The sequence below is a fragment of the Alternaria triticimaculans genome, assembly GCF_023758025.1.
Source record: "Alternaria triticimaculans strain BMP 0046 chromosome Unknown scaffold_4, whole genome shotgun sequence".
In the NCBI taxonomy this organism is placed as follows: domain Eukaryota; kingdom Fungi; phylum Ascomycota; class Dothideomycetes; order Pleosporales; family Pleosporaceae; genus Alternaria; species Alternaria triticimaculans.
Genome location: NW_026055961.1, coordinates 987,239 through 1,014,204, shown reverse-complemented (window position 1 = coordinate 1,014,204; position 26,966 = coordinate 987,239). Strand labels below are relative to the sequence as shown.

The window sequence follows — 26,966 nt, the reverse complement described above, 5'->3', positions numbered from 1 at the left end:
TACCATTGTGACATTCGCCATGGCAGGCGAATGCCAGGGGAGCGACGTCAGGCTCCGTGGCCGTGGTAGGAGTGAGGTTATCTGGGACCAAGACCAAGTGGATGCCGGTGGATGACAGTGGATCCTAGGGTGGTCCCAGGCGCGGATCGAAGCACCCCAACATACGACGCTCAGACAGGTGGTTATCAGTGGAGTCGCGCTAAGAGCAGACGAGCGAGCGTTTGCAATTCGAATTTGACAATATCGCGATAAAGGATTCTGGTAGACCCTGATTTTCTGCGGGCCTGTATACAGTGGCCAGGCTGCTGGATCAAGGTGCTGTGTTTGACTTGTCGACTGGTCCGATACGCAACGCTTCCAAGACGTTCAAGAAATTCCAAGCACCATTGGCATACAGCACTAAGACGATTGGGGAAGTAGCCGAGCCAGACTCCGTGATTGGCTGCGATTCCTGGGGCAAATAACTGTGGTTTTTCGGGCATCAGCACGGTGGATCTGGGAGCCGGTGCCGTTGGATAGGAACGTTGGCCATGAGGTGTCAAACACGCGACGTCGCACCTCTTATGGAGAGGATTTGGTTGTGTGGTTCCCCCACGTAGTGATAACGGTCTTCTCGAAGCGGGTGATGGAGCGAAGACGGGCCTAATTATCGAGGAAACTGAAACGAGCGAGGGATTGTCGTGCTAGGATGCGAGGTTAGATGGGCAATGTAACGCAATACTGCGGTGCCCATTACGCCCGATAACACAACACACGCCGCAATCACGAGCGCTTGGCTTTGCCTACTCGCGGACTTCGCGATGGCAAGACTGAAGCGCCCCGGAGCGCCACCGATGGAGTGGTTGACAAACAGTAATGTTGGAGAGGCATCGCGTCTCGGGCTAACCGAGGCGGAGATGACGGAAGCGAACGCGCTAGACCGGCCCAGGCAGGTGCACATGGAGGTGGGGCACGTGAGAGGCTTCTCCAGACTACACCAAGTAAGCGCAACCATCCGGCTGCAGATAAGACGGCCGGTATGCACCAACCTCGATTCGCCAATTGGGGCAGCTGGCAAGGAAAGCGGCGTTGGATCCGAAGACAACCGCGGTAGCCAAGGGAGCCCAGCACTGCAATCAGCGTTCTAGAAAGCCTGCTAGAACTTTGCTAAATCAGTCTCTCGCGGTTACTCGCAGGTCGCGCATTCGTTATCAGTCTTGTTTGGGACCAATCTCCGCCCAGCGACCGGGTCTGACCAAAGGGCACCAAGGGCCCCCTCGAAGCTCACACCAAGCCCTATGCGCCACCGGCCGATTTGCTGTTGCGGGGAGGTCCCAAGCTAATCCCAAGAGCCGCGGCGGGGCGCCAATTCACCGTCCTTGTTAGTGCTACCCGCTTGCGGCGAACGCTTGTTCTGGGTGCACACGACCAGCCAACCAAAGACAGCGCCAGGCTATCTTTCGTCAGCCTGGCCCTTCACTGTAATGGAGGGGTGCCAAGCTGTCGGCTCGTGCGCCTCGTGCATCAATGAACGGGGGTCCCTGTCGCTCTTTCCGCGAGCCATCTCGAACCTGGACTGGATAAATGTCAATTGCCTCCCCCTCCGCTGATCCATATCTGACATTAAAGAGCAGCCGGTCCCAGGGTCTCTCTCGACTTCATCAGTCTTTTCTACCCCCAGCACTGACCTGTCCAACCGCCCATCATGGACTACGAAAAGGGGACCCCGCCCAATGAGAAGACTACCGTCCCTCACCCGACTGTCGAAAGTCATGGTGAGGACTCCGCCGACTGGCGCGAGCAGGAGGACTTCATGACCCGCAACGGTCTGAACATGAAGTCCTTCCAGCGTCGTCCCCAAGAGGGCCCTATGGTCGTACTCGACAAGTCCATGAAGACTCGCCATCTTCACATGATTGCCATCGGTGGTTCCATCGGTGCTGGTTTCTTCGTCGGTTCCGGTGGTGCTCTTTCCAGGGGTGTAAGTTGCACAGTATGCGGTCACTTCTGGATATGGACTTACAATTACTCAGGGCCCTGCCACGCTCCTCATTGATTTCTCAATCATGGGTATAATGATCTTTAACGTCGGTATGTAGAGATCACACTTGTTTTGCGCACGCAAGCAAAACTGACACGACTTGCAGTCTACGCTCTCGGTGAACTCGCTGTTATGTACCCCGTTTCCGGTGGTTTCTACACTTACTCCTCTCGCTTCATTGATCCATCCTGGGGTTTCGCCATGGGTTGGAACTACGTCTTCCAATGGGCCATCGTCTTACCACTTGAACTTCTCGTCGCCGGTTTCACAGTCCAATATTGGGATGGGGCCAAGGGAGTCAACGTCGCTGTCTTCATCACGGCTTTCTGGCTATTCATTTGTTTCATCAACATTTGGGGTACCCTGGGATACGCCGAGGAAGAATTCTGGTCGTCGTGTATCAAGCTTGGTGCAACCGTCGTTTTCATGATCATCGCCTTGGTCTTGGTTCTCGGTGGAGGACCCAGCAACGGCATGTACTCTGAATACTGGGGAGCGCGTACCTGGTACAGCCCTGGTGCCTTCGCCAACGGCTTCAAGGGATTCTGCACCGTCTTCGTTACCGCAGCTTTCTCCTTCTCCGGAACTGAACTGGTCGGTCTCGCTGCCGCTGAGACTAAGAACCCTCTGAAGTCCCTTCCCGGTGCTATCCGTCAGGTCTTCTGGCGAATCACCCTGTTCTACATCCTTGGTCTCACCTTCGTTGGTCTGCTCGTCGAGCACACTGACGACCGTCTCATCGGCAACTCATCCGGTGACGCCAACGCCTCGCCCTTCGTCATTGCTGGCAAGAACGCTGGTTTGATTGGATTCGACAGCTTCATGAACGTTGTCATTATGGTCTCCGTTGTCTCCATCGGTGTCTCTGGTGTCTACGGTGGTTCGCGTACCCTCACCGCCCTCGCTGACCAGGGTTACGCTCCTAAGATTTTCACCTACGTCGACCGTGCCGGACGTCCTCTTTGGTCCGTTGCCTTCATTCTCATGTGGGGTCCCCTCGCCTACATGAACTTGGCCTCAACCGGTGAAGTTATCTTCAACTGGTTCGTCTCTCTGTCTGGACTTGCCGCTCTCTTCACCTGGGGCTCCATCTGCCTTGCCCATATTCGCTTCCGCAAGGCTTGGGCTTACCATGGACACACCCTGGATGAGATTCCGTTCAAGGCCGCTGGTGGTGTCATTGGCTCGTGGATCGGTATTTTCATTATCGTCATCGTCTTGATGGCACAGGTAAGACTTCATCTGATCCCCTTTGTAGTGCATTTTGCTAACATTAACATCAGTTCTACACTGCCGTTTCCCCTATCGGAAAGAGGCTTGGTACTGCCACCGACTTCTTCCAGGCATACCTCGCCATCTTCGTCGTTGCTGCTTTCTGGATTGCCGGATACTTCTGGAAGCGCGAGGGATGGCTCCGAACTGCCCAGATGGACGTTGACACTGGCCGTCGTGAGCTCGACTGGGACCTCATCAACGCGGAGCGTGCCGAGATCGCCACCTGGCCCGCATGGAAGCGTTTCTTGAACCGCATCTTTTAAGCTTGTCTTTGCATGAGTGTAGTGTACGGTCTATGGATCGTTCAAGTGTCGCTGAGTTGACTATCAGTCGATGAATTTTTCCGATATCGACTGATACATCATGTTCGCCTTTCATATAGGTGATCTTAAATGTTAATATACCCCTTCTTTCAACGTCTGTGTCATGTCGTGAACTCTATGGCTGCTGTGAGATAGTTCGCAGATACCAACGACTCATACATTAGCCTAATTAATAATGCTCCGGCTTCTATCCATCTGGAACTGGACGACAAACTGTTGCTCCTTGGCTGCTTTCTCACCATGCGCACCACACCGATGAAGCTTTCTTATCTTGAGATGGTCTTGCGCTGCCAACCTTCTTAGTCCTAGATCATCGCCTCGGCTCCGCTGCTCAGAGTAACCAATTTCTTTCTTTTTCTGTTGTGACTGCAACTCAACGAAGAAAAGGTTAAACAGCATGGAGCTTACATTACTACAAATTGTTCTGTTTTGCTCGTCTCATCCAAGTGTAGCCTGCAGAACTGTTGAGCTTTACCTTGCATGAGGTGATCGTGTTGTACAAACGATCTTGCACAGATACACACAGCAGACGTATATCACATGCGAGCTTAGAATTTTGAGATAAGGCAAGAGTTACGAGGCTTGTTGTTTGCTAGCGAAGCGTAAAACAGTATCAAAACCGCGAATTCTGTTGCTAGTCGCTACTTCGCAGAGACGCTGCCACAGTCTGACTACCGCATACGCTTCGAGAATTGCGCGAAATATCCGACCCCCAATCAAATAGGTCACATCAGGAGAAGGAATCCATGAATTCCTTCACCTCTGGCGCTTGACCACCAAAATGCTTCTTCGGAAGAGCCGTGACTTCCAGACCGTGCAATGATCTCGCTCGACTCACTGTGTTCGCTGTTAGCTTGGTATCACTGGGGTAAATATGAGTTGACGTACAAGCAACATATACTTGGCTTGGATCGAAAGCCTTCTGCAGGTTGACCTTGACCTTGTCCATTGTCATGCCCTGAGCCTTGTGGACGGTGATAGCATAGCCTGCCATCAGAGGGATTTGAGTCCTGGACAAGAGGCTATAGGGCGTAGTGTCGCCCAGCTCGAGGCTCGAACAATTTGGGAAAATCGTTCTCGTCTGGCCGTCATCGAATTTGACCACCGGCCAAGGCTGGTAATTGTTGTCTTCGGCGTATCTCCGGATCTCATGGTGCTCGTACGTGGCGTGTGACCCAGCGAGAACTGGCCCATCGCTTCCACGTTCTTCACTTTCCTTACGGGCACGGGGTAGCTTTCTCTCGTCGTATGCCTCGAAGTCTTCGATGACGCCCTGTGACCCATTGACCAGACCAGCCTCAGGATCCAGATTGTGTTGCAATACAACTCGCATGTCTTTTTTGAACTGCAAGACTGATTCATACCTGTGTTGATCCTGCGGAGGAAAGATCAGTACGATGTCTATGTATGCGACAAGTGGCGACTCACCAGCTCTTTCAGGGTACCATCGTTGTTTCTGAAATTGTATTTCTTGAACTCTGGATTCGCCTTTTTGTGCTCTGGTTTCCAGTTGAAGTAGTCTTTACAAGCGAACCGCCAAGGTTGAGACGGGAGCGCATTGATGCACTTATTGTTGATGCGAAGGACGTCCGCTCTGTGTGGGTATATTTCCACTGCCCCTTCTGTTGAACATTCATGGTTCAGAAGCGTGTACGCATCATCCCCAGGGATGTCTACATCTGCAACTTGTCAGCGCAAGAGCTGCATCATGGCTCTGGACTTGTTGACTTCTTCTAATTGACTGCAGAATTTCGACGAACTTGCGATCGCTTTGTCGAAAGATCTTGGTCAAATTGACATTTACGAATCTGCACTCCTGTGATAGTCAACAGGTCGTCCCTATCTGATGGGAAAAAGGCTCAAATTTACCTGCCATGCACTACTACGAAATGCCCATTTGTCAACGTCATGGAAGATATTTTCCAGACAACTCCGGGTATCGCAGTGATATTGGTCATCATAATCGTCCACTCTCAAAGATTTTCCACAGTTGAAACAGTTCTGGAAAGGCTTCACTGGGGCGAGTTGGCAGAACTGATATTGCGTTAGTCTTTGCATATCCCAAAATCGCTACTACACTTACGTCTCCTGTAACCACAAGTTGAACGCCACCGAAAGGTTGGCTCGAACCTCGTGCCGCCTTCAGTACTTCGTTCAGCCGAGTGAAGAAGTTGTTTTCGACCATGCTGATTTCGTCTATGACGAGGACGTCTGTCTTGTTCATCCTGTTCCAGACTTGCTTCCTGTGAGCATCTCTTCTCAATGTGTCCAAATCTTTGTTGACATCGGGCACTATCCATCCAGCGTAAGACCTGATCAGACGTCAATCAGATGTCCAGAGACGTAGGGCTTTACCTCGTGCCAAAGCGTGAAGCCACCGACGTTCAAAGCGGCGAGGTTTGTCGGCGCACAGATACGGACGACCTTGCCGAGCGACTTCAGTTCCTTGACAAAGGCCCGCAAAATGGTTGACTTGCCGCAGCCGGCGGATCCTGTATAGAATACATTGTGGCCGTCTATGATAAGATCAACAACTCGTTGTTGCTCTTTGCTTAGAGGAGGCTCAGCTTGGGCGGGCGGGTTGATAGGTCCCGCTGGCTCTGTGTGCGTGCTGGCTTCCGCTTCCGGGCTCGAGTCTAGCTCCACTGGGGCGTGTCGTGACCCTAGCGGATGTGAAGATTCGTGTCGCGCAGCGTCATTGGCTACGCGCTTGCTCGGAGGCGAGTATTGCGATACGGACGCGGTTCGTTTAGCCCGAGGCATGTTGGCTCGCACAAAGGAGACGTCTGGTTCTGCAGGTGTCTGGCATCCCAACAGAGTTCAGACAAGACGCGTCGCGTCGAGCGGTAGGCGCTAAACCTTTTCGCGAAGCCCCACTTCAGGGCTGCGCCATACGTCATTCGCTGCCCGCCACAGCTGCAACAAAACCTTGGAAGGAACATCACAGTGTTGCCATCACAAACGTTGCAATGCGATGAAGTCATTGAAGCATTTGATAGCCAAGTTTTTGCAAGCCAAACCTCATGAGACAGTCATAATACAGACCACCTGCTTGCACAAGCAACAGGACTATGACAAGATGCTTCCCTACACTGCGCATGACCCAACTCCTGCCCCGGTTCCTTGACCCCCCTACAAGCGACGATTTAACCTGACCTGGGCTCCTTATCAGCAAGCTACAACATAGATGACATATTGGTCACTGGACGTACAAAACTTTTGACTCATTCGACACCTAACTAGAGGTCTGCCCCGTGTCTATTACCCTGGGCTGCATCATCAGTATTCTAGTCAACGCGACGTTTTTTGAGAGGCGGCTCACTGAGAGGCGGCCAACCGGAGGACGCATCATCTCGCATCTTGTATTGCTTGAGTTCCAGGATGAGGCGGTTGTTCTCTTCGTTCAGTTTGCGGTTCTTGTCCTTCTCGATGCGAAGCTCCTCTAGATACCTTTGGAGGCGCTTCTCAGGCACCAGCCTAGTCGGTTCTACCTTTGGCGCAGGTGTAGCATCTGGTTTCTCGTTCAAGATATCCTTGAGACCTTCAATGAGAAATTCGACTGTTACACCCATCTCGAGAGCACCGTCGATGCCTGCTTTGAGATGGTCGAGCGGACCCTGGAATTTGCGCGGAAGACCTCTGGCAGGGTCAAGGTTGGAAAGACGGTCACGTAAAGTTTTCTCAAGTTTCTGCAACTCTTTGTAATCCTTCTCTGGTTCATCAGAATGGGTCGTGCGCTTGTATGCCGTGGATAAGAGGCCGTAGGTTGTGCGACAGCGCCGATAGTCAGCCCTATCGATGGTTTCCGAAGGTAGGAGTTCCTCCATGTCTACGCGCTGTCAGTAAATCTCACTCTAAGATTCTGGATGCATTCTACATACCTTCGATAATCTTGCCAATCTGGCCATGACCGATTTGGGAAGTAGCCATTGCAGGGTATGAATGCGTGTCTATCACAGGTTCGAGATGATTGATGAGAGCGATTATTAATTAGTCGAGTTGAATCAACGGTCGGCGCTGCAGTGGTTGGCGAGAGTGTGGTTAAAGTAAGCAATACCTATGGAGGTGAGTGTGTTTGTGCCTGGATAAGTGGGTCATGTGAGAGCAGGCACGGGAAGGAATGAGAACCTGCCCAGGTGGCACCTTCCGCAAGTGCAAGCGCGGCCATCCTTGTTCTAGCTGGCTTGCCTCAATTCTGCGCATATGTCATATTCACTTCGTATATCCGTATATCTAAGCCTGGTTGAGGTCATGAGTGTGAAACGAGTGATGGGCAGAACCGCCTAGCGCTGGCCCAGTTTGCGACATTCTCAGCCGCACCAACTTCCTCTACCTATGAAAACGAAAGGAAGCGACAACAGCATCTAGGATACAACTCAAGGCGATCTCCCTATAGTTGATAAAAAAACGGGTTGGACACGATCTAGTCATCTAGATAACTCCCGGTATGGCACATATTTGTAGACTTTTGCCCACAAGCAATTGTTAGTACCGTCTTTGTCTTGTAGAGATCACACTCCGCCCGAATCTCCTTATCCGACCAGAACCACTCATCTCCCTGTCTGACGTCTATGAACCTGCTGTAAAGATCCTGATAGAAATGGCGGCCGAGGAAAGCCATCATCTTCGTCGTATCCAGAGTATCTTGAGGTGTGGGAGCCGGGATCGCAGCACCAAAAGTATGTGATGCAGATGGCGCCACTTTAGGTGCCACCTTGGGTGGATGCGCTGGAAGCGCGATGCGAGCGCGACGAATGTTATCGAAGCCTACAATCTCCATTGTGTCGAGGACAGTGTCTGAAGCCTGCTTGCTCACGCCGTGAGCTTCCAGCCGACAGGAAAGATGCTCATCAACCCATGATGATAGCTTGGGCCCTTCGCAGCTCATGTGTGCATCCACTGAGAGTATTTCGATTTGTCCACCGGGCTTGAGCACACGCATGCAGTCGAAGAATGATCGAGCCCAGTCGTCGTTTCGAAGAACTGTCGCGACGGAACGCGAGATAACGGCGTCGAAGTAGTTATCGGGAAATGGCGTTGGGGATGCAAGTGAAGGAATGTATAGTGTATGATGGTTGAGAGGCGCAGGGTACGTGGTAGCTGGCTGAGTCTTGGTGGTAGAGAGCGTATATACTGTCACTGCAGGGTAATGGTGTGCTAGCATCCATCCATCCGCTGCGGTAGTCAGCATTAATGCGTGTTTCGAGCGAGGCAAAGCTGCAGGACAGACATACCTAGAGAACCATGTATTTGGAGTACCCTCCTCTGATCTGCTGGTTGACTATTACTCAGTAACTCATGCGCAGGTGACTGCAGGGGTTTGTTCTGCGTCAATCGTTGATAGGCAGTTAGTGCCCATAGCCGTTGCTCGAACATAATCTCTTGGAAGCTCTCGTCATCATCCAAGCCGTCCCACTCTTCGCTTAATCGAGCAGACATGATGCGAGTACCAGCATTCTCCATCTTCGCCAGTGCCCGTGTGAACGGTGTTTGAGCTGCTTTGACACTTTGGACGCGTTCACTGCTATGTGTACTGCCAGTTCGCGAACCGCGCTCGACCGGCTCGAAATAAGGTGATTGGGAAACCGGCGGAGGCCTGAATGAAGGTTTAGAAGGGCGAGGGTCTTCAAAAGCATCGTCCGAGAGAGCAGTCTCGTACCCCGAAGCGCCCGAAAAGACACTGTGGTTTGAGTGTGTGACGCTAGATGGGTTGGATGAAGCGCGAGAAATAGTGGAGTAGTGTGACTTCCTATCTGTAGCGTGTGTAAGCATGCTGTTCGCGCAAGATCACGGCTCGTACATGTATACCCCAGGAGACTACATACGCAGTCATGGTAGTCCAAACCTCATGTTTAGGTATCAAGAAGATGATTTGTACGTACCTGGTATACTGACAGGGCTAAGCATCCCTGGCGTAGGAGGCAGTGCACTAGACGGAGGAGGAGATGGCAGCGGAGGTGGAAAGCGCGGCGGCAGGAGTTTTCGAGATGTCGGATCAGAACGCTGGGACGGCGGCCTCTGAGATACTTGATGTTGTGTATCTAGAGGAGCAGTGGGTGGTGCCGGTCCTTGGTCAAGTCCGAGTTCAGACTCTGGCTTCATCGCCAGCTCTTTTGGACGTTGTGTCTCCTTACATGTCGACAGCGGAGCGATCTCCTGGATGCCCTTTTTATTATTCTTGCTGAACCAACCGCCGAGACCACTCTTTGCTCCTGATCTTGAGTCTGAAGAGCTCGTTGCATCTTGACGTTTGCTGCTGTGCGTGCTTCCGGATGACTGCGAGGTTGCCGAGAAAGACCGTCTGGTCGTATCGTCTTCCTTTGCTCTTCTTGCTTTGCGAGCTCCTACTGTCTCGGCATGTTGAGGAGGAACATCAAATGTTGGAAACATGTCGACTATCTCGATACGGTGCCCTCATCGCCTTCCAGGCGGGGATCTTCGCTCGATAATAGTTCATCGTTTCGGCATGTCACAACACGTACCACCTGTTAGGCCAGCCCGTTCGCGGAAAATAGTCTCAATCTCGCCAACTGAGCCGGCTAGCGTTTTTAGCGTAATGATTGCAGTTTGGTGTTGGGTGTTCCAAGTCAGCGGTGGTTGGTGGCCTTACAGACCAGCGACACCAGGGCGCCCGGTTCCCACCGAGAATAGCGCCGAACTTAGTGCGGAAGTCCCCATCGATAACAGGGCAGATGATGATCAGCGCGAGTGACCTTTCCCAACCCACACTTTCGGAACAGACAACCCAAACCAGAGGGGTACTGGACGATGACAGTATCAAGATCTTCCCTCATCCTGCACATCGCAACAATACACTCGCGCAAGCATGTCACTCTTTACCGCCTATGCAGCACCGACACGTACGCTCATGAAGACGGGTTTATCACATGTGCGCCACCAGCCACTGTTAGCGTCTGCTAGATGACCGCTTACCTTCCCCCTTCATGAAAGCCCCGGGAAGCGGCACATCAGCCATTGGATCGAGCACGTCAAAGCCATCGTTGGGACTTCTGCGACTCGTTAGAACTTCTTGGAAGACCCGACAGTCAGGTACCTTTCGTTCCTGATGTCCAGTAACCAAGTCAGATTCCTCTGCCGATGCGCCATCGGTCTTCGACCATTTAGACTTCAAGACCGCAACTTCGTAACGACTAGACTTATTTGCGACATGCACCGCACACAGTCAGCCTCGGCAGCTATGGAATTAATATCGCTGAGATGTTGAAGGAGGTGGTGCAAAGCATACACGTACATGGCACACCACGTCACTACCACGTATCTATCGATTGCTTGACTCGTTTTCGCTTCCTGGCTCAGTTGAAGTTATCTAGACACTGTGCTAATGCCAGTGGATTACTCGGTGCGGCCCACAACCCGGAATCCGACGACCACATTTTAGTGGAGGTGACATAGCCAAGGCGGACGGTTCTTCAGTGGCGTATGCGCGGTTACATCCTACCGAGGGACGGCTTGGATGAGAAGATGAAACAGCAACACACCTAGCCGTTCGACCTGCCATAATGGAGCGGCAGATTTTTAGGCATATAGTGTCTTCCACATTCGCTTAACGAGAATCCATCTCCGATCACGGAGGATGCCTTATGTGGCTTACCGCGAACTCCTTACGGGATCGTTGCGGGCACCTGCATGACGCGAGCGAGCCTGCTACGCTCCATCCCCTGCACTAGGTGTAGTCTCCGTATCTTCCTCTTTGAGCACGGCAGGTATATCTGGGGATTGATCTCCGTCGTTACCTGGGGTGTCGATGGTCTCGTAGTGCTACACCATTCTATCATACCCGTTGTTTTGCTTTTGGCCTCTCAAAATGGGTTTCATTGAACGAAACAAAGCTGCTCTCAATGATGTGGTTTCCGCTTCATTTGTGGGCAGATATTTTCATCTTGACGGATCAGGGCATGTAAGTCATTCTTGCATTTCCGAGATAGCACGCAATACTGACCATCGAAGCCCAATGAGATCAAGAATGCGCGGTTTACGACAGAGCTTCGGGCTGGACTGACGACCTTCTTCACCATGGCATACATTATCGCTGTCAACGTAAGTCACCCATGCTGTCAAAGTGGTACGTGTGCTAACGGAACCACCACTTGTAGGCATCCGTCCTCACAGACTCCGGTGCGACATGTGTCTGCAATGACCCTGTCGACCCAACATGTATCAACGATGAAGCCTACTCTCTCTGCCTCCTCGAAATCAACCGCGACTTCGTTACTGCTACCGCCGCCATCGCAGCGCTCGGCTCGTTCCTCATGGGCCTCCTCGCAAACCTTCCAGTGGCGCTCGCACCGGCTATGGGCCTTAATGCGTATCTGGCATATCAGATCGTGGGATTCCACGGCACTGGTCCCATCGACTACCGTGTCGCAATGACCGCTGTTTTCGTCGAAGGCTTCATCTTCGTTGCGCTCTCCCTCGCTGGTATTCGCCAATGGTTGGCCCGCATCATTCCTGCTAGCATCAAAGTCGCATGTGGTGCGGGTATTGGTCTCTTCTTGACACTGATCGGACTTTCATACTCTGCTGGTATCGGTGCCATTACAGGAGCTAAAGCCACGCCACTCGACCTTGGAGGTTGCCCTACGGAATACCTCGACCCGGATACTGGCTCCTGTCTCTCACACAAAGCCACCAACCCGACCATGTGGCTCGGCTTCCTCGTGGGCGGTGTCTTCACTGCCCTGCTAATGACATACAAAATCCGTGGCTCAATGATCTTTGGTATCGCACTGGTCTCGATTTTTTGCTGGCCTCGCGACACTTCAATCACCTACTTCCCACGCACAACAGTTGGTGACAGCCGTTTCGAGTTCTTCAAGAACATTGTCGCTTTCCATCCTATCAAACACACTTTGTTGGCACAGGATTGGGATTTGTCCAATGTGGGCGGGCAGTTTGCTCTGGCCGTCTTCACTATGCTTTACGTCGATATCTTGGACGCGACGGGTACTTTGTACTCCATGGCTCGCTTCTCGGGCGTTGTCGATCCTGACACGGGTGACTTCCCCCGTTCGACTATCGCGTACTCAGCGGACGCTATCGCTATCTCCATCGGCTCTCTCTTTGGATCTTCGCCTGTCACTGCTTTCGTCGAGTCTGGTGTAAGTACCATATCTGACTGCTTTGAGTTTCCTTCATACTGATATCTACAGGCTGGTATCCAAGAAGGCGGTCGCACAGGGCTCACAGCAATCACCACGGGCATCTGTTTCTTCATATCCCTCTTTTTCGCACCCATTTTCGCCTCCATTCCGCCTTGGGCAACAGGTGGCGCGCTCATCTTAGTCGGATGTATGATGATGCGCGGTGTCTTGGCCATCAACTGGAACTATCCAGGCGATTCTATCCCCGCCTTCGTCACACTCATGTTCATGCCTTTCTCCTACTCAATCGCATACGGTCTCATCGCTGGAATCATGTGCTACGCCATCATCAATACCACGACATGGGCTCTCGGTGCCATCTCAGGCGGACGCCTACTTCCACCCGACCATGACAACAAGGAATACTGGAGCTGTAAGTCTCTCCATGTACTGATTCCTTCCCAAAAGCTGCGCTAACATTCTCATTCCAGTCCGCTCAGACTCGCCACGCGCTCAGCCTTGGTTCATCCGCGCAATGAAGGGCGACAAGAAGTTCTGGAGGCCCCAGGATACTGACTCGTTTGAGTTGGAATCTACCGAGGCACGCGTCGAGGCCCATACCAAGGCCTAAAGAATTGTTCTCATGATTGGCTTCGCGATAGACCGTTTGTACGCCTTTTCTGATCTTACGATACCAAAGTCTGGTGTAATTGCGGTTATGGATTCGCTTAGATAGACTAATTAGATATAAACTTGAAGACATACAACTCAACAACTACGTGTGTGATGACTTTCAAACAGCTAGGTTGCCATCATTCCAACACAACTACCCTACTCATAGAATACCAAACATCTGACCTCAATACTCTGCCGACCCGGTGCGTCCTCCGGCGTATTCGGATCCGCAAAAGCAGTGTGTGGTGTTCTAACAGCCACACCGTCCTTGCCGTGAGACATGCCCTCCCCAAAACTATCATAGCACTTGAGCAAAATAACTTCCTCAGGCGTCATATCTTTCTGGTAGTAGAATTTGTGCTGGTCGTTCGCTGCCACCGACATAGTCTCGCCCTTAACCTCATACCCTTCTGTGGAAGTATGGTTGTTTGGGTCGGGGAGGACTTCCTTACCCCGGTCGTCGACGTCCATGGAGTCGGCGCGCTTAGGGTATAGGAGGTTTGTAGCAACGAAATCGGATGTTGATGTTGTTCTCCAGTCTATCATGGCGAGGGGGTGGTCTGAAGCAGGATTCTCAATGGGTCGCCATACGTTGATGATTTGGTAGCGGCCTTTTACCCATTCGTCGGCTTCCTCATGAGAGAGATGGCGGCGTACACGTGCTTCTGCGGCGGCTTCGGTCTGGTCTACATGTACTTGCTGGACTGGTTGCCTAGGAGAGTTCTTGTCTCGTCTCCGGATCGTGTGGTCGAAGATGACGACCTTTTTCACGCCAGGCAGCTTGTTGCGTAGCAAGGCTTCGACTTCGGCGTAGTAGCCTTCTCGTACTGCTGCGTCGTCTGTGAAGGCTTTCTCTTTGGCGGGATATTGGTAGACGGCAAAGCCGGAGTTGTCAGTGTTGAATTCATCTTCGTGGCCTCGTAGATTGTTGACGGATCGCTCGTGCCATTTGTGCGAGAAACTGGTGCCTGGACCGTCTACCTTGGCCCAAGGCTTTCCGGAATAGGAGTCGGTGTCGATGTGGGAGAAGCTTGCTGTAGTCATATTGAATCTTTGAGCTTCAGACTGGAGAAAACGGGTTTGCGCGTGGCTTCCCAGGTAGGGGGTGTAGGAAGCTGCCGGATATAGTTTTGGAGAGGGGTGGCTGTAGCTGGATCGGGCTGCTCTTGTGAAAGTCGCAAGTCTTGTGGCAACGCTCATAAGCGTGGTTCTATCGTGATCAGGTTGAGTGGGGTTCTTAGTTGAGAAGCAAGATGGAGCTGATGCTGCAGGTGTTTATGTACGCTCCACTGCTTAGAAATGATACATGACGCCATACTGGAGTTTGGCCGATGTGCTCATGAACTAACCAATCAGATCTCTCCTTCACGCCGACCGTGAAATCGTCGTGAGCAGTCGCGTGCTTTGGTGGCGAAGACAATGCTACGTAATAGGCTACATCCAGACTGTGCGGACTTTTCTTATACCCGATTGGCTGCAGGCGACTTCCCCGCAACCCTCAGTTCGGCTTCAACATGTGTGCCGTCACTGTCCGATGAACTTCTGTCTCCTCTCCCACGCCAACCTAGGAAAAACCTGAGCAGCCTAGAGTCTACGTTGATTTTAGGTCATCTACTTTGCAAGTTTTTGTCCTAATGTAGTCTACAGACCTGTCCAGTTTTTTTCTTCCATGAGGTGCTCCCACCATGCCACGACATGCCGTCAGCGACGATGACGAACCACTCGAGGACAAGACGGCTGTTCTTACGCTCAAGAACAAGAAGACGGAGCGCATGAAGCGCAAGAACGCGACGAGACAGCAGAAACGCGACGCCATCGTGAACATCACAAAGTTACCGACCGAGCTCATCCTCGAAACCCTCAAATACCTCCTTCCCCACGACGTTCTCGAGTTCAGCTTCGTCAACCGCCGCTTCCACAGCATCGTCGAGGCCAACGCGAACGTCATTGGCGACGCCATCATCGCACGCCGCTACAACATCCTCATCAAATGCCTCCCCACGCCCCGACTCCTCTCCGACGTCGACGCCCCAATACAAACCCTCCTGATTGACCCCGCGCGCCAAAAGCAACTCAGCATACACAACCGTCCGTACCAACACATACAATCTCCCGACCCACACCAGCTGTGCACATGTCTGACCTGCATCCTAACGTGGAATAACCTTGGCCTAGTCCTAGATTTTGCGCACTGGCAGAACCACCTCGACACAGGAACTCCGATCCCCATAATACCGCGCGGGCAGTCACCGGAATGGAACCAAGAGCTCGTAGCGCGCAACGCACGTATCGCCCGCAAAGCGGTAGACAACTCGCTATGGCACGCTGCAATTCTGGAACGGCACCTGGAAAGTACCACGCGCGCTATACGGCGGCACTCGAAGAACAGAGGGAATAAACGTGTGCATGTGGAAATGACGGAGGCGGAGGCTGCGGAGGAGACGGATGCGTTTTTGGCGAAACATGGACCGCCGAGTCTGGAGTTTCCGTATCAGCGGGATGAGTATTATATGCTGTAAGTCATTTTTTCACCCATATCATATGTGCACTTGGGCGCAAGTTTGGTTGACAAAATGCCAGGGAAGCATACCTACCCAACCGGTGGTGGAGGAAGCAGGAAGCATATTGGTTCTACACAATCAATGGGCAACACGAGCGCGATTTAGAACTTGTCCAACGCTTCGCGAAGCGGTAATGCAATACCTCGGGCTCTTCAGGCCCAGCACACCACTCACGACGGTGTCATGGCAGATATCGAGACTTGATGTGTTGTGAAGCGCTATGCGACGAGATGAGTATTCGTATATAGAAGCAATTCGCTGAAGCGCAGACAACGCATGAACCAAGTTCAAGAGACAACGCCTAACCCAACCGCAATCCCAATGCAAGGTGATCTAACAGCTCGAAAGCAAAAGAAGCGCTCATATGCAGAACCAATGCGACGTTGCTGTCTTATCCACAGTTTACCTCTAGTTCAACCGCTCCGGCCCACCACTAAAGCTATACCCACTCCCGCTGTGGCTCGGCGCTCTATCCATGCCCATACTTCCAAGAGGCCCCGCAGCAGCCTCTCTTCTAAATTCTTCATACCCGCCCGGACTCAACGCGTCCACCCCGGCAGCTATGCTCGCGCTGCTGTCTCTGTACTCTGCATACGGAGGCACAGCTCCCCTGCCACCGCTGCCATATGTTCCGTTCCTATCCTCGCCCCAACTCAGTGGCCGGCCGGGGTGCCTACCCTCATCCGTTTCCGTGCTGTGCAGCAACGCGTATTCGTCTTCTTCTTGGTTTCCGCCGCGGTCGGTGCGGCGATCGAGCGAGTCTGAGGAGTCGCGGCCGTTTGCGGTCTCGATCTCGGTCGACCAGGCTGCGTCTTTCGGGTTGTTGTAGGCGGAATCGCCGGAGGCGTAGTGGGTGTTTTCCGAAGAAGATTGGTAGGGCATGACGCCTTCGCGGAGGTATTTGTGGAGGTAGTAGCCGGATACGCCGGTTGTGATGGCAAAGAAGAGGCTGTATGAGGGTTAGTAGACGTTCTGGTTCATTCGACACCGGGGTTGCGAGGCGTGCTTACAAGACCATGACACCGACGCCTACAGCGGCCTTGCTGACCTTGCACTTGGCCTCATCTCCGTATAAAAATGTTGTGCAGTTGCGGTCGTCATCTGCAATCTTCTCCTTCTTGGCTCCCTCTTTGATACCGTGGGCGTTCCACATGGCCACCGAGATGAAGGCGGCGAACCACAGGATAGTGTATAAAGCGTCGACGGCGAGGAAAGCGTAGGCGGAGGCGAAGCGTTGGGCGCGCGACCACATGGGTACCATTGTGAGGTAGATTATGGCGGGAATGGAGACGAAGCACTGCGAGCAACCCTTTGTCAGCCGTGTCCATGTTGACGTAAGAGACCATCTTGAAGACGATGCTGTATAGGAGGAACAGAGTGCAACTTACCATGGCAAAGAAATACTTTGTAGGTCCCTCAACGGGGCCATCCTTGGTCATAACAGCGATGGTAAGACACGCGGCTATGAAGACGAAGATGGCCTGGAAGACATGTGCCACCACCTTGCACTTCTGGATATACGACTGCGGTATCCGCATCTTGTGTGGATGTCTCTATCTCCCCGATCTCAAAGTCGTAGTATGCGTGAAAGGGCGCGGAAAGGCCAGAAGGGTGAGCGTAAACAGACAGCGGATACGTCAATACGGGTAGGGTAACCTCCGGTTCTACCGAGTCTGCTCTCTGCGTCACGCAAATTGCCAAACAACAAACAACGTCCTGGAATCGTGCGCGTAAGGAGATGCGAAAACAGAACCGCGAAGAATGTCGTAGTCTCCTCGGACAACAATGGAAGGGCGCAGCGTCGATGTCAGACACGGTTCGAGTCTCAGCCTCACTGCTTGGTGGATCCCGCAAGCCTGCCAAACTGCCCAGTCGCGTCCCCGCCGCGCAGCCCGCTTCTTCGCTTCTGCAGGGTTTGTGCCTAACCCGGCAACCACACTGTAGCGGCGCTGGTGGATATTAATAGAGGGCGAGAACGGGTACCGACTGAGTTAGGCGGTTTAAGGGCTAGGGATGGGCGTTCCTGGTTGAACCGTTTGGCGTTGGCGTTGGTCGCTGGTTGCTATGGGTGAGGGCGATGACGTGGGCTCTGGGCGACTCCTGTGCATGCACTGCGAGGCTCGAACAATGCTGCGGTGTTATCCCTTGCGTGTATGTTCTGCATTTCACATATTTATATTCACGATTGCGCATTTTTTGTTCGATGAATGTGCCTTGCCTAGACACCTGACCTCGTGTTCGTTCAGCTTTGCAGCTCACAGCCTCCGCCTAGCAACGCACCACAGCTCGAGAAACGCGCCACCACAGGATCTTTCACCGATACAATGCTGATGCTCCAAAGGGCTTCCACTTTCTTTGCGCATAGATGTCTTCCGCCTAGCGTGTGTACACAGCGAGTTCTGTCACTATGATCCGTCTGTCACGCCAACAACAGCATCTCAAGACCAGTTGGCATGCTCTTCAACCCAGTTATCCTTCTCCAAACCGCCATCAAGTAGGTATGCCTGAGCAGTCGCATTGCCCCTCCACTGCCATTCCAGGTACGCGACAGCCGCTTTGCCCTGTTTTCCACCATTTGTAGCTGCAAAGGTGCCGTCGTGGCCAGTATCGAGGTTAGCCCTCAACTTTGGAGTTCCCGTGTTCAGGAGTGCGTAATCCTTCGCCGACTATCAAGAATTAGCATTGATCGAGAGCGGGATCTGTCTGGTCTTTAAGGTAGACTCACGGTATTGTACCCCATGTCTTTCGGTCCTCCTATCAAGTACACCATAGGCACCTTGAGCTCTTTAAGTAGGTACCTCCTGTCATCCTGGAAGATGGCAATGTTGAAGAGCATGATTCTCTTGACTCTATCATCGTGGTACGCTGTCGACATGGACTCGAGACCTCCACAGCTATGGCCTGCCGTTGTGACTTTAGTCAAGTCGACGTTTCCGTATTTCTTCGCTTTGCCGGCGAATGCCCAGTCAAGAGAGTCGCGCATATCTTGTACTTTGGATTGTTGACCAGCCTGAAATCCGGAGCCATCGGGTGTGCCGTCTGCAGCGATAACGTATCCATAGCTGGCGATCTCTACCAGCAGCCGCTCGTAGATGCCGGCATTGAGACCGCATCCGCCGTTACCCCATGCGATGAATGGGAGACTAAGGTTGCCAGTCGGAGGGTTCCTGGGTGCGAAGATGGTGTGTCTCGGTAGTGTAGAGTCGGTCAACATTTGCGCTGGGTAGGGTCCCGAGCCAGACGTCTTCGCGCCGTTTCCTTTGGGTGACTCAGGGCCAGTTCCACCAGCGCCGGTATATTTGGGTAGCTCGGACAGGGATATCGAGAAGATACCGCCTGCGAAGTCGCCATCACCTTTAGCTGGGAAGTTTCCAGGTGCGGGCGTGAACGTCTGTGCCAAACCGACATTTAAGACGCTGGGCACAAGGCCAAAGAGCGAGAGCAGGGCGGAATTCAGCATATCGGCGGCAAGTCCAGGTGGGTCAGTGAGTCGTGGTCGCTATTTCAGCGACAGTCCTTTTCATACACCCATCTTATATATGAAGATCTAGCGGTACGCGTATGAACAATGCTAGTCCTTTGCGCAAAGCCCATTCTGTCAGGTTTGCCGCGTCGTCGTCGATCTGACCCATTGACGATACTTGAATAGATGGGGAAGACCGCCAAGGAGACCGAACTAGATTAATGGTTGATTGGCAAAATACTGATTGAGGAGAAAATCTGGGGAAATCGAATGCATGTTAGTGGGGACCAAGAGTCTCGGATGATACTTCGGTAAATAACCTTGTGATGAGTTGAGCCGCGGCAAGCGTTTCGTTAGTTGCTCAATATAGCCGCTGGGAAGCCAGATCTTCGCAAAAGATCAGCACTCAGACCTGCGGTCAGGTTCTCTGAACGTAATTTGCGAAAGGATCGTGACTCTGGCCAAGTTTGCATGGACTGCACGTCAGAAGCATCAAAGGCCTAGAGCAAAGAGAGGGAATGAAGTTCTCGCGAAAGAAGGTAAACCTCCATGTCAAGGGTTATGTATGAGCCCGAACCACGTACTGTTCCATTGACGCAGCAGCGAGGAACAGCAGTCTAGCCTGACTTCACTGTCATCGTGCAAAAACGCGTGCATGTCCTGCTCGACGCCGCGATTCGGACCTGCTGCGATGGCGGTCAACTGTGTCCTTCCGAAGAGCCGCAGATTGCTCTATAGGCCGAGTCTGAGAAGCTCAGCTCGCACGATGACTAGGGACGTTTCTCTTGGCAATTGTATAGAGGATGCGACGATGAAAACTTGACGCGTCCTTCAGCCCCATGCCATGTATGTGATGCTCTCGAACGCGTTGCGTTCAAGGCCTTTCGCGAATCCAGCCGACGTGTCGCGCTTCCAAACGACGTCCATTAAGCACAGGCAGTGCTAGGAGGCTAGTCTTTGTACTGACGTATACAAGCTAACAGTGGTGCGACCGCTTCCTTCCGACGGGTATGCTCGGGGGATGTGAACAACGCGTACTTCGTATAGCGGTGCTTTTATGAAACGTGGTAGCCAATCGCATCTCGCGCGCGCTCTGAGAGATTGTCGTGGAGGAGCGTGATGACTGAACGGCCGAGATTCCGCGATTCCATCTCCTGCTGTCGCATAAATACGATGCCAATCATGTTCGCTACGCCAGCGGCAGCTCTACCCATCGCAGGCATCGGTGTCATCGGGATATGTAATAGACATCACAAAAAGGAAGTACAGCTGCACGCTGTGCTCTTCCAGGTTGGGTGGTTGAGGAAGACAGACGGATCGCGTGCGCCGCATTGAAGCTAAACCATCGCTTAAGCAGGCCTCGGCTGATCGGCGGGATGCATGGCACGAGCTCAACCTTCACATGCCCTCGTCGACCGCATCGCAATGAAGCCATTCTGATATTTGACAAAAACCATCGACCATCTGTAACACCATCGCCACAGGGCTTGTCGGAGCGCCTGATGCGCTTCGGTAATCACTTGGCAGCTCGCCAACCCGAAGAAGCTGCCGCTCGCGTACGGTGTGCTATACTAATCAGAGTCGCCCTTGCCCGCCTCCTACTGTTTTGTAATCACCAGGTTACAATGGAAAAAGCTGGTTCCCTTAAAACAGCGCTATGGCATTGTCCTCTGCGGACAAGATGTACTCGGAGTTAATTTGCGTAGCTTCAGCGAGGGAGTCGTAAAGCCACCGGCTATGATGGTTTCGAAGGTTTGATTAGGCATTTTTTCTCCAGACTTCTCCTGGGCGTGCTCACCCCACGCTTACTGACCTCTCTGCATAGCTAATACCTCGCTACACTGTTGATGCCAACGGGCAGTGGAACCATATGCCTTCGCAGTTCCGACATACCATACCATCCGAGCGCTTCCCTGTCGAAAAGGGCCGATACGTGCTGTACATCAACTACGTCTGTCCCTGGGCACACCGAACCACCATCGTACACGCTTTGAAGGGGCTCGAGGATGTCATAGAGTTGGTGGAGGTCGATGCAAGGGACGCATCGCATGGCTGGTTCTTCTCTGGGCGTAGCGGGCCCAAGAAAGACCCCGTGTCTGGCGCGAGATGCCTGAAAGAGATCTATCTGAAGGCAGATCCAAGCTTCAACGGGAGAATCACCATCCCTTTGCTGTGGGATCAACGCCAGGGTAAATAAGTTTGAAGGTTGGAGAAATAGATTGTGGGTTAACATCGTTTAGGTACTGCCGTCAACAACGATAGCGCCGACATCATCCGCATCCTGTTCGACGCATTCGACCCCCTTCTTCCTCCGGAGCGTCGCGAGGTCAACAAGGGTGTGGCTGCCTTCAGACCCCCGCATATCCGGAAAGAGATGGATTCGCTTCTCTTATGGGTATTCGACACGATTAACAACGGCGTGTACAAGGTCGGCTTCGCGACATCGCAGGCATCCTATGATGAACATGTCAGCAAGCTCTTCCAGTCGCTGGATCGTCTGGAGGAGCATCTTTCACAACCCAAGCACTACCCCTACCTTTTTGGGCAACATATCACCGAGGCCGACGTTCGCTTATACACAACGCTCATCCGCTTCGACGTGGCGTACTATCCCTTCTTCAAATGCAACTTGAAGATGATACGTTTGGACTATCCGCGTCTTCACGCGTGGTTGAGACGCCTGTATTGGAGCGATGGCCCTGAAACAAATGGTGGCGCTTTCCGGACCACCACTCATTTCGATAGGGTATGAGGGGAGATCCGAAATGTCGCGGGATCATCGCTAACTTCATCAGATCAAAGAAGGATACGCATCTGTGACTGCCAGTAGAGGCGTTGTACCGATGTGCCCGATGCCTCCAATCATGCCCTTGTAACGACCGTATGTTTGTAATAGCGGCGCTTTTCCCACTTCCCCATTCAAATATCCAGCGCGGTATTCTGACTGCATCGACACGCCACGATTTACGTTTGTTCTGCAGCTTTCATCACTATTCCGGCCTGACCGAGATCTTTGCGCCTACATACCCATTATGCTATCTTTTCCAGCTTACACTGAACTATCCTCTGCCTTGCGCGAGATTCATCACCTGATTCAATCTGCCTGTCCGTAATGTTTGCGATGTCTCATTTTGCTGGCTTACACACGTCCAAAACCTGCCTCCGTGACAAGTACCCAGGCGCCTACGTTACAGCGAAAGTGCGAAAAAAGAAAGTGCATAAGCAGGCTTGAGGAATACGTGGAGATTTCTGTAAAGCATTCGCCTAGGCAGAATAACTGTGAGAACCTCGGCGCTATTGTATTATACTCCTCCCCGCAACATGAGAACCCCTTGTAGTTGGCTATGATCGAAGTCAGGAAAAGATTGAAGAGATTTTGATGCATTAACCTGGCTAGCCCTAGAGCCTAAACCAGTCAATGTCCCCAAGATCCACCTCTTCAACCTCCTTTGCTTTCCACATCCGTGCCCGCCTTGCCACCGCCTCTGGATGTTCCGGTGGCGCGACTTCGGGCCCCGATTCTGCCGGCCTCCAGCATCTTCCGGTCGGATGCTCATGAAATTTGCAGCGGTTGTTGAGCATGAAGTCGTCCCAGATATCGTAGTAGCGCACTCCTTTGGGGAATGTCTTTATCTGTTCGTGGACGTGGTGCAAAAATTGCTTGTTTGTTCTGGCCAAGATGGAGTTGAAGCATCCGGGATCCGTGCTCAGCGCGATATGAAAGGCGAGAAGGCGTTCCAGGTTGGAATTAGGCACGTTCTCCACCGCTTTGAAGACGCCATGAAACAAGCCTATATCAGAGCCTGTTTGCGCGTCGAAATTCTCAGCTAGTGCATCCATGATGGCGTCGCGAAAGTCGGCGCACCGCGCGCGGCTCATTTCAAGGCCGAATCGATAGGCGGCCAGCATCGTTTTGGTGTCAAGATTTATTTCGGTATAACCTGGTTGTATTGTCGCAATCTTACCGGTTTCACACCAATGCTCGTATACAGATCTGACTGAGAGAGGCTGCAATAGTTGGCTTGCCGGGACTCGGATAACTGGGAAGTATCTTCCGGGCTCACGGTGTCGGTCGGGACCGCAATGTTCTATTGATTGTCTGTAGAACTCTTGTGTTTCTGCGTCCTCTTCTGGGAAGCAATCCCAGTAGCATTCTCGATCGACAATTATGGCGTTGTCTGACGGGGCTTTGATGTCGGCCATGGATGGGTGTGTGTTTGTGTATTGCATGTTGGGTAAAGAATTGAGTGAAGCCTTGTGAAGACTGGAGTGAGGTATATATATACATTCGGCAGTATATTATACTTGCGGTTTCTCTCATGGGTGAGAGTATCTTTTCGTCTGGGTCGTCGATGTTGCGGAAGTTGTAAGTGGCTCGTTTCGCTCTGCGTCATCGCAGTACCATGGGACATATACACTCGCATTCGCTATGATCTGTGCTCGGACTAGGTGGCGTACCCAATCAACTGCGTTATAGTAAGCGATAATTGTAGGATCCATGGATTGATTCGCTTGTTGCGGGTACGCTACCACTATCACTATTCAGCTCTTGTGTTAACGATACTTCTCTTTTCGAGAGGACCTAATTAGATAGGTACATATAGATTTCGGAAGTTGTAGTTAGCTTGTTGCGATAGGTTATTAGGGGAAAAGCTGTGTCCACTGTGCATGGATTCGTATACTTTTCGTGGGCACCTTATTAGGCATCTTAGAGAGCTTGCACATTTTGCGCTGCCTAGAACATTGTATGACGAGGAGGAGACGAGATCTGTTGGTTCAAACAGTGCTCATTTTAGCTCTGATAGCATGAGCATGAGCATGTATAGCATGAGTACTGATGGTGGACCATACGTTTTGGAGAGCGCATAGTCCTCGGAGTTCTCCCAAAAGCCTACCACGCCCACGAACTTCCACCACGCACCGATGAAGTCAGCAGCTGTAAATTCTGCAAGGTTCCCCGTGCCTCAAGGTTACGATACTTCTCGTTAGAAACCATCTCTTTGCATCTGGGTCCTATGGAATGCGGAGAGTTTGGTTGGCTCGTTGTCTCTGAATCATTGCAGTACTAGTCCTGTGATATCAACTTCCATTGAGGATGCCTTGGAATTCTCGTTTCTGTTAGCCGCTGCTCTGTCATCCGAGTGACAAATCGCATCCAATAAGACAGAATCGTAATGATACATGGAGTACAGGCTTCCCCTGGGAAGATCATCAATGCGGTAGTATGATATTGAACCAAATGCGAAGACTCCGACTAATTATTTGGCCCGCTCAAATCTTCCCGGACACGAGAAGAAACAGTCATCTCGGTTCTCTTTGTTATAGCAGCGACATCGCCCATTATGAATTCCTCGCTTCCTCTCTCAAAAGGCCCAGATACATGCGTCGCTTGATGGACACCGCTCCCAAGTGGGATAGAACCTTGCCTGGTACTGCGTCTCGACCTTAGGGCGTACAAAGATTTTGATCTTGTTGCCGAGTTCCCATATGAGCTCTTTTGTGTCTTCTCAACAAATGACTTGAAGAGGGGTGCTAGCGTCGGTACCGACGCGACGATGATACCCAAGTTGTTCTCAACAGTCGACCACATAATGAGACTGCTAGAGTCGAGGTAGTTGGCGAGGTTTCGAACGGTTCGGATGCGTAACACTTGGATGATCGTGATGAATGTGCCTAGCGCGAGGAGGCACAGTAGGGCGACTTTCTTCCGCTTCTGGATATGGCTTTTGAGGAGGACGGGGAAGGGGAGGAACATGCTGTTGAAGTAAGCTTCTGCTGACAGACACGAAGGAGACACTTACACTACTATGTCGAAGACAATGGTCAAAGATGCCATGCTGGTGTAGAAGGGGACGGCTGGCAGGCACTGGCCCCAGGTAATGGAAGGGTCCCATTGTTTTGCGGCCGGCTGGCAGAGGTTCGTTTGCACGACCAGGAAGCAGAGGTGAAAGAGTATGCATGCGACTATTACGGTGATGGTAGCGTTGCGCGACGCGCCCTTTGGCATGATACGTAGATAGGTCAACAGCAGACTAAGTTTGAAGCCCAGTATACTGGTGATGTAGCTGTTGCGGATGTCAGAGAGACGTATTATGGTCGTGTCGCAATTATCGTCTTACAATGGTGCACCCATGTACTGTATCTAGTCCGGTCAGGATTGGAATGTGTTCACTTGTGCGGGTAAGACTTACAAGTCCAAAGTTGAAGAGGTTTTCATCGGGCATATCCTTCAGATGTTTGAGTCCAAGTCCCCATTTGGTTTCTGGTATCGCACCATCAGTCTCGATATCACAGCACTTGTGCAGCCAACGTACGGATGATAGTTACGACAGCGAAGCCACAAGATGCTATCTGCGCGACTGTCAGTCCCATCACTACGGGAGGGACTTGAATAGCTCACCCAAGTCACCACTAGTATCCAGTCATCTAGCGATGATAGATGCGTTAGCTATGTGTCGAGGAGAATCTGGGTGCCATGTTACTTACCGGCTCCAATGGCTTTGGTTATGCATCCGCGCACATAGAAACGAAGGGTCAGAACCAACAGTGACACTGCTGTGAAAACGATTGCGATTGCGGTAATTTGCGGCCCCTCGTTGGCGATATCATCGGGAGTGTTGTAGGTCCAGCCCATCGTACTGGCTTGCTTACGGCGGTTTCGTTCAGAATAGGGATTGAATAGTACTTTGCACAGGTTAAAAACCGAACAGGCCTGAAGCCTACGTTTGGACAGCAATGCGCAAATAAGAGGACGTAGCGTCAATGTAGGTCTCAGGGTGTTTAGTTCTCCCTTGATTGAGGTGGTAGACTTTTCGCCTTTGGGAGAGAACACATCAGAATACTAGGCATTGCGATTCAGCGTCTACACAGTTCCGACCGTTCCCAGCGTATTGGCAGTCCAAGAAGACGAAACCGCGTAGGATTCAGCGCGGCCCTTACCCGGTCTATCATAACCCCGTCAGGAAAGCATGCCTTGATCGATAGCAGAGGAGACTCTCATACGAGGTGAAACCTGTAAATATTCCCAGTATTGTCCGAAGTTATAGTAGCCTAACAGCTAACGCACATGGTTGCAATGCAGCCCAAGTGTTGGCCGACAGAAAAGACCTTCTTCTTAGAGCTAGACCAAATAATACCAAGGTATATTGGTAACGGTAACGGGAAACGGCTTCGGCACTGCTCGGTGAGATATCTCCTAATTTTAAGGGTCTAGAAAGACGATATGGGACGATTGCATCTCGCCTGGAGAGCCGCCGACCCGCCCTCGCGGTGGACGTGCTCGGCTGCATCGGAGGTTTCTCAATGCAGCAAAGCCGTGCGCGATCCCTGTTGATAGATGCCGAAGGTCCAGTGCAAGCCCCAGCTTCCAATTGATGGCAAAGTCGCCGTCCCGCACCAGCACCGCGACTCCGACGACACGACAGCTATCCATCAATCGCTTGTTCATGATGAGGCGTACTCTCCTTCAACAACCTGTGGTCCTCTGCATATCTCTGTCAGAGGTCTTTTTCGCGTAGACTCAGATCCAAGGCAATCGGCGCCACGGCC

General features: G+C 52.1%; 10 protein-coding genes across 10 annotated transcripts; 4 read left to right on the top strand and 6 right to left on the bottom strand.

Annotated features, from left to right (window-relative positions):
* Positions 1 to 1,684: 1,684 nt before the first annotated feature.
* On the top strand, positions 1,685 to 3,558 carry INDA1 (Amino-acid permease inda1; the record flags this gene model as incomplete). The annotated part of the gene is made up of 4 exons (XM_049364542.1): positions 1,685 to 1,960; positions 2,013 to 2,070; positions 2,127 to 3,250; positions 3,304 to 3,558. 4 exons carry the CDS (start codon positions 1,685 to 1,687, stop codon positions 3,556 to 3,558), a joined length of 1,713 nt encoding a protein of 570 aa, XP_049223620.1.
* A 2,376-nt stretch (positions 3,559 to 5,934) lies between these two features.
* On the bottom strand, positions 5,935 to 7,548 carry J4E78_003908 (uncharacterized protein; the record flags this gene model as incomplete). Its single annotated transcript, XM_049364541.1, has 3 exons — positions 5,935 to 6,410; positions 6,941 to 7,447; positions 7,500 to 7,548. 3 exons carry the CDS (start codon positions 7,546 to 7,548, stop codon positions 5,935 to 5,937), a joined length of 1,032 nt encoding a protein of 343 aa, XP_049223619.1.
* A 303-nt stretch (positions 7,549 to 7,851) lies between these two features.
* J4E78_003907 (uncharacterized protein) lies at positions 7,852 to 9,390 on the bottom strand (the record flags this gene model as incomplete). The annotated part of the gene is made up of 3 exons (XM_049364540.1): positions 7,852 to 7,857; positions 8,111 to 8,751; positions 8,853 to 9,390. The coding sequence occupies 3 exons, from the start codon at positions 9,388 to 9,390 to the stop codon at positions 7,852 to 7,854; spliced, it is 1,185 nt and encodes a 394-aa protein (XP_049223618.1).
* A 2,053-nt stretch (positions 9,391 to 11,443) lies between these two features.
* On the top strand, positions 11,444 to 13,350 carry J4E78_003906 (uncharacterized protein; the record flags this gene model as incomplete). The annotated part of the gene is made up of 5 exons (XM_049364539.1): positions 11,444 to 11,500; positions 11,587 to 11,676; positions 11,733 to 12,737; positions 12,789 to 13,152; positions 13,211 to 13,350. 5 exons carry the CDS (start codon positions 11,444 to 11,446, stop codon positions 13,348 to 13,350), a joined length of 1,656 nt encoding a protein of 551 aa, XP_049223617.1.
* Positions 13,351 to 13,550: 200 nt separating this feature from the next.
* On the bottom strand, positions 13,551 to 14,438 carry J4E78_003905 (uncharacterized protein; the record flags this gene model as incomplete). The annotated part of the gene is made up of 1 exon (XM_049364538.1): positions 13,551 to 14,438. One exon carries the CDS (start codon positions 14,436 to 14,438, stop codon positions 13,551 to 13,553), a length of 888 nt encoding a protein of 295 aa, XP_049223616.1.
* A 641-nt stretch (positions 14,439 to 15,079) lies between these two features.
* Positions 15,080 to 16,089, top strand: J4E78_003904 (uncharacterized protein; the record flags this gene model as incomplete). Its single annotated transcript, XM_049364537.1, has 2 exons — positions 15,080 to 15,909; positions 15,975 to 16,089. The coding sequence occupies 2 exons, from the start codon at positions 15,080 to 15,082 to the stop codon at positions 16,087 to 16,089; spliced, it is 945 nt and encodes a 314-aa protein (XP_049223615.1).
* Positions 16,090 to 16,363: 274 nt separating this feature from the next.
* J4E78_003903 (uncharacterized protein) lies at positions 16,364 to 17,493 on the bottom strand (the record flags this gene model as incomplete). Its single annotated transcript, XM_049364536.1, has 3 exons — positions 16,364 to 16,904; positions 16,966 to 17,252; positions 17,344 to 17,493. 3 exons carry the CDS (start codon positions 17,491 to 17,493, stop codon positions 16,364 to 16,366), a joined length of 978 nt encoding a protein of 325 aa, XP_049223614.1.
* A 900-nt stretch (positions 17,494 to 18,393) lies between these two features.
* On the bottom strand, positions 18,394 to 19,415 carry J4E78_003902 (uncharacterized protein; the record flags this gene model as incomplete). Its single annotated transcript, XM_049364535.1, has 2 exons — positions 18,394 to 18,621; positions 18,681 to 19,415. 2 exons carry the CDS (start codon positions 19,413 to 19,415, stop codon positions 18,394 to 18,396), a joined length of 963 nt encoding a protein of 320 aa, XP_049223613.1.
* Positions 19,416 to 21,288: 1,873 nt separating this feature from the next.
* Positions 21,289 to 22,170, top strand: J4E78_003901 (uncharacterized protein; the record flags this gene model as incomplete). The annotated part of the gene is made up of 2 exons (XM_049364534.1): positions 21,289 to 21,607; positions 21,659 to 22,170. 2 exons carry the CDS (start codon positions 21,289 to 21,291, stop codon positions 22,168 to 22,170), a joined length of 831 nt encoding a protein of 276 aa, XP_049223612.1.
* A 2,502-nt stretch (positions 22,171 to 24,672) lies between these two features.
* J4E78_003900 (uncharacterized protein) lies at positions 24,673 to 26,052 on the bottom strand (the record flags this gene model as incomplete). Its single annotated transcript, XM_049364533.1, has 7 exons — positions 24,673 to 25,174; positions 25,220 to 25,483; positions 25,538 to 25,560; positions 25,610 to 25,680; positions 25,733 to 25,769; positions 25,819 to 25,844; positions 25,905 to 26,052. The coding sequence occupies 7 exons, from the start codon at positions 26,050 to 26,052 to the stop codon at positions 24,673 to 24,675; spliced, it is 1,071 nt and encodes a 356-aa protein (XP_049223611.1).
* Positions 26,053 to 26,966: the final 914 nt, after the last annotated feature.